This window comes from Anopheles aquasalis, chromosome 2 (genome assembly GCF_943734665.1).
Source record: "Anopheles aquasalis chromosome 2, idAnoAquaMG_Q_19, whole genome shotgun sequence".
NCBI classification, from domain to species: Eukaryota; Metazoa; Arthropoda; class Insecta; order Diptera; family Culicidae; genus Anopheles; species Anopheles aquasalis.
Window position 1 is genome coordinate 79,933,147 of NC_064877.1, and position 2,500 is coordinate 79,935,646.

General features: G+C 46.4%; 1 protein-coding gene across 1 annotated transcript in view; it reads right to left on the bottom strand.

Annotated features, from left to right (window-relative positions):
• The window catches only part of LOC126581797 (SET and MYND domain-containing protein 4-like), a 2,449-nt gene extending 1,076 nt beyond the window's left edge, over positions 1-1,373 (bottom strand). The window contains exons 1-3 of the mRNA XM_050245684.1: positions 948-1,373; positions 124-880; positions 1-60 (exon numbers count right to left, since the gene is read on the bottom strand). The exon at positions 1-60 is cut by the window's left edge and continues 96 nt beyond it. Coding sequence (XP_050101641.1) covers positions 1-60; positions 124-880; positions 948-1,254 — 1,124 coding nt within the window. The 5' untranslated portion in view covers positions 1,255-1,373. The remainder of the gene's footprint in view (positions 61-123; positions 881-947) is intronic.
• Positions 1,374-2,500: the final 1,127 nt, after the last annotated feature.

Here is a 2,500-nt window from a genome sequence, read left to right on the forward strand (position 1 = left end):
TCGCGCTTGTCGGAATGTGTTACCAGATTGAACACCTTCCGGTAGTCATCACTCGCTAATCTTCATGGAGGAGGTCGCAATCATGAGATAACATACGAGGGAACACTCCAGCCGAACACATACTTATCCGTAAAATTGGGCGTTAAATTCGGCAACTCGTCACGGATCGCTTCAAAGTAGGAGCATGGTTTCTGGGTAACGATACGCAGCGCCAACAAGCTAACGATCGTCGCACCGGAACTCCAGAGTGATCGCAAAAATCCACACTCGTACCGGTGGTAGCTTTGGGTGGCCATTTTCTCACAGCGTCCCGAACAGAACACAACATCGACACAGTTTGGGCAACAGAACAGAATTTCGATCCGTTGAAAGCAGGTACTACAGTGAGTGCCGCTGTACTCCTGTACCAGCGAGGCAACATGTGGCTTCTCTTTTAGTATCTGTTGATTCGGTTTCAGGTTTTTCTGTGCCGTAGCATACCGGCCATCGGTCTCGTTGCTATCATACCGAACGGCATCATCGAGATGTGGATGAAAGACACGAGTTCCTCGCGGTGGTTCCAAGTATTTCTTCACATTTTTGTACTGGAAGTACACGATGTCGGTTTCCTTTCGAAGTTCTTCGATTCGAACGCTTCGATCGTCCTCGCCAAGCTGCGAGTCGGCTAGACAGTCGACGGTTTTATCGAAACACTCGACGGCGGACTTGAGATCGCGCTTTTGCTGGTATAGTCGTGCCTTGCGTTCCCACAGCTCATGCAGAAGCTCCACTGGATAACCGTAGCCGATGGCACGATCTATATCCTCCAACGATTGATCGTGCTTGCCTAGCTGCAGCAGGACCTGTGATCGTTTATCCAGCAGGAGTGCCTTTTCGTGAGCTACAAAAAGTGAAACGACATGTACTACATCACTGCACGAGGGGGCTAGACACAAACCATCACTTACGACAATCTTCCGGAAGCAGCAGATAGGATTGATTGTAGGCTCGCAAGGCACCGACCCAATCGTCACCGTTCTGTAGCTGCACACCATCCGCTTGCAGTTTCAGTGCACTTTCCAAGCACTTTCCAACGTTGTGTGTTCGCTCGAGCGGTAAATCGTTGACCGCTCTCCATTTCCGCTCGTTGATGAAGCGGAACCGTTCGAGATCTGTGACGAGACTGGCGAACTGTTCGAACTCTCGCTCACCGAGCGCACGGCGGAACTGGCGGGCGTACTTGTGGAAGTATCCCGTTTCGCTGCTCACTTCCATCTTCGATTGTACTGGGAAGGGTTACTAGTACCTGGAGCAGGTTAAAGGAAGCTGAAGCTAACAGATCACCGTGATGAAAAGATGCTCAATGAACGGGCGATGTTTGTTTAGTGCAAAAATCTGTTTCCCTTTTCCGCAGAATGTCTTTGTCTTATTAATAGAACGGTGGTGAGAGCGTGGCGCGTAACGCGTTTAGTTCATTACGATCGCGTGAAGTTAGACTTGCGCAATTCGCGCACGATGTTTGTGGTTTGAATTAGCAGATTACTAGGGGGCGCCGGCGCATACGCAATGTTGATGTTCATTTGTTTGAGAAACGAATCGATGATTAGTCGGCAGAAAAGTGCGTAGTAAGGTTCATGATCTTTAAAGAAGCTTTAACAACGAACTGATGCATCTTGAGATCATAGGTTACTAAGTTTTTGTATAGAATGGCAATGTGTTTTATTGATTGCACAATTGTTCTTTCCACGATTCTCGTTATACGCCAGTTTTTGCCATTTTTTTAAATCTTTCTTTTACAAAACCTTCCTTGATTGAATTACTAAAAAATACAATTACATTTTTATTATTAGAAAATATGTTTCTTTTCTTTAATTTTCTAATTGTTCTTAGCTTTCATTTAACTATTTTTTCATTTAGAAATCGAAAGACTCAGTAATGTATTGATGAGCTGCTTGGCAAAAAATATTCAATACTTACCATTTTTAAGCATCGCTGCCGAGCACGTTTAGTCATTTTTTCTTTCAATCTGGAAAAGACGCCAACCTTATGGCAAATTTAATGTCCCAGAGAAAAATACTTTCTGCCCCGAGGCGCTTTCGATTCGATTAACGCCAGTGCGCTCGCGTAAGAGCATTCTAGAATCCGGTTGCCCCCCGGGTGCCCTGGTAACAGGCCGTTTTGAAAAGTTTAATTTTCAGTTTGTCCCATATACCTAGTCCAACCCACAACGATACACACCGGTTAGCATCAACAGTGCAGAAGTGTGCTGACTCACGCCGAACTCACTTTCGCCTGTCCGTTTCTGCAGCCTTGAGGATCCGCTCAACCGATCACCTCAACTTCCACTCCATCGAACCATGATGGATCGCTCGATGGATGGATGGGATGGATCGCGGGTGGTATGAGTTGGTTCGTCGGCACAACAACAGAATATTGACACGCATCTTGACAATAGCGGATCGAGCGATTATGCTGGGCGCATCATTCTTGTTGTGCTCCAAGGAAGCTAAATGCCAACGCT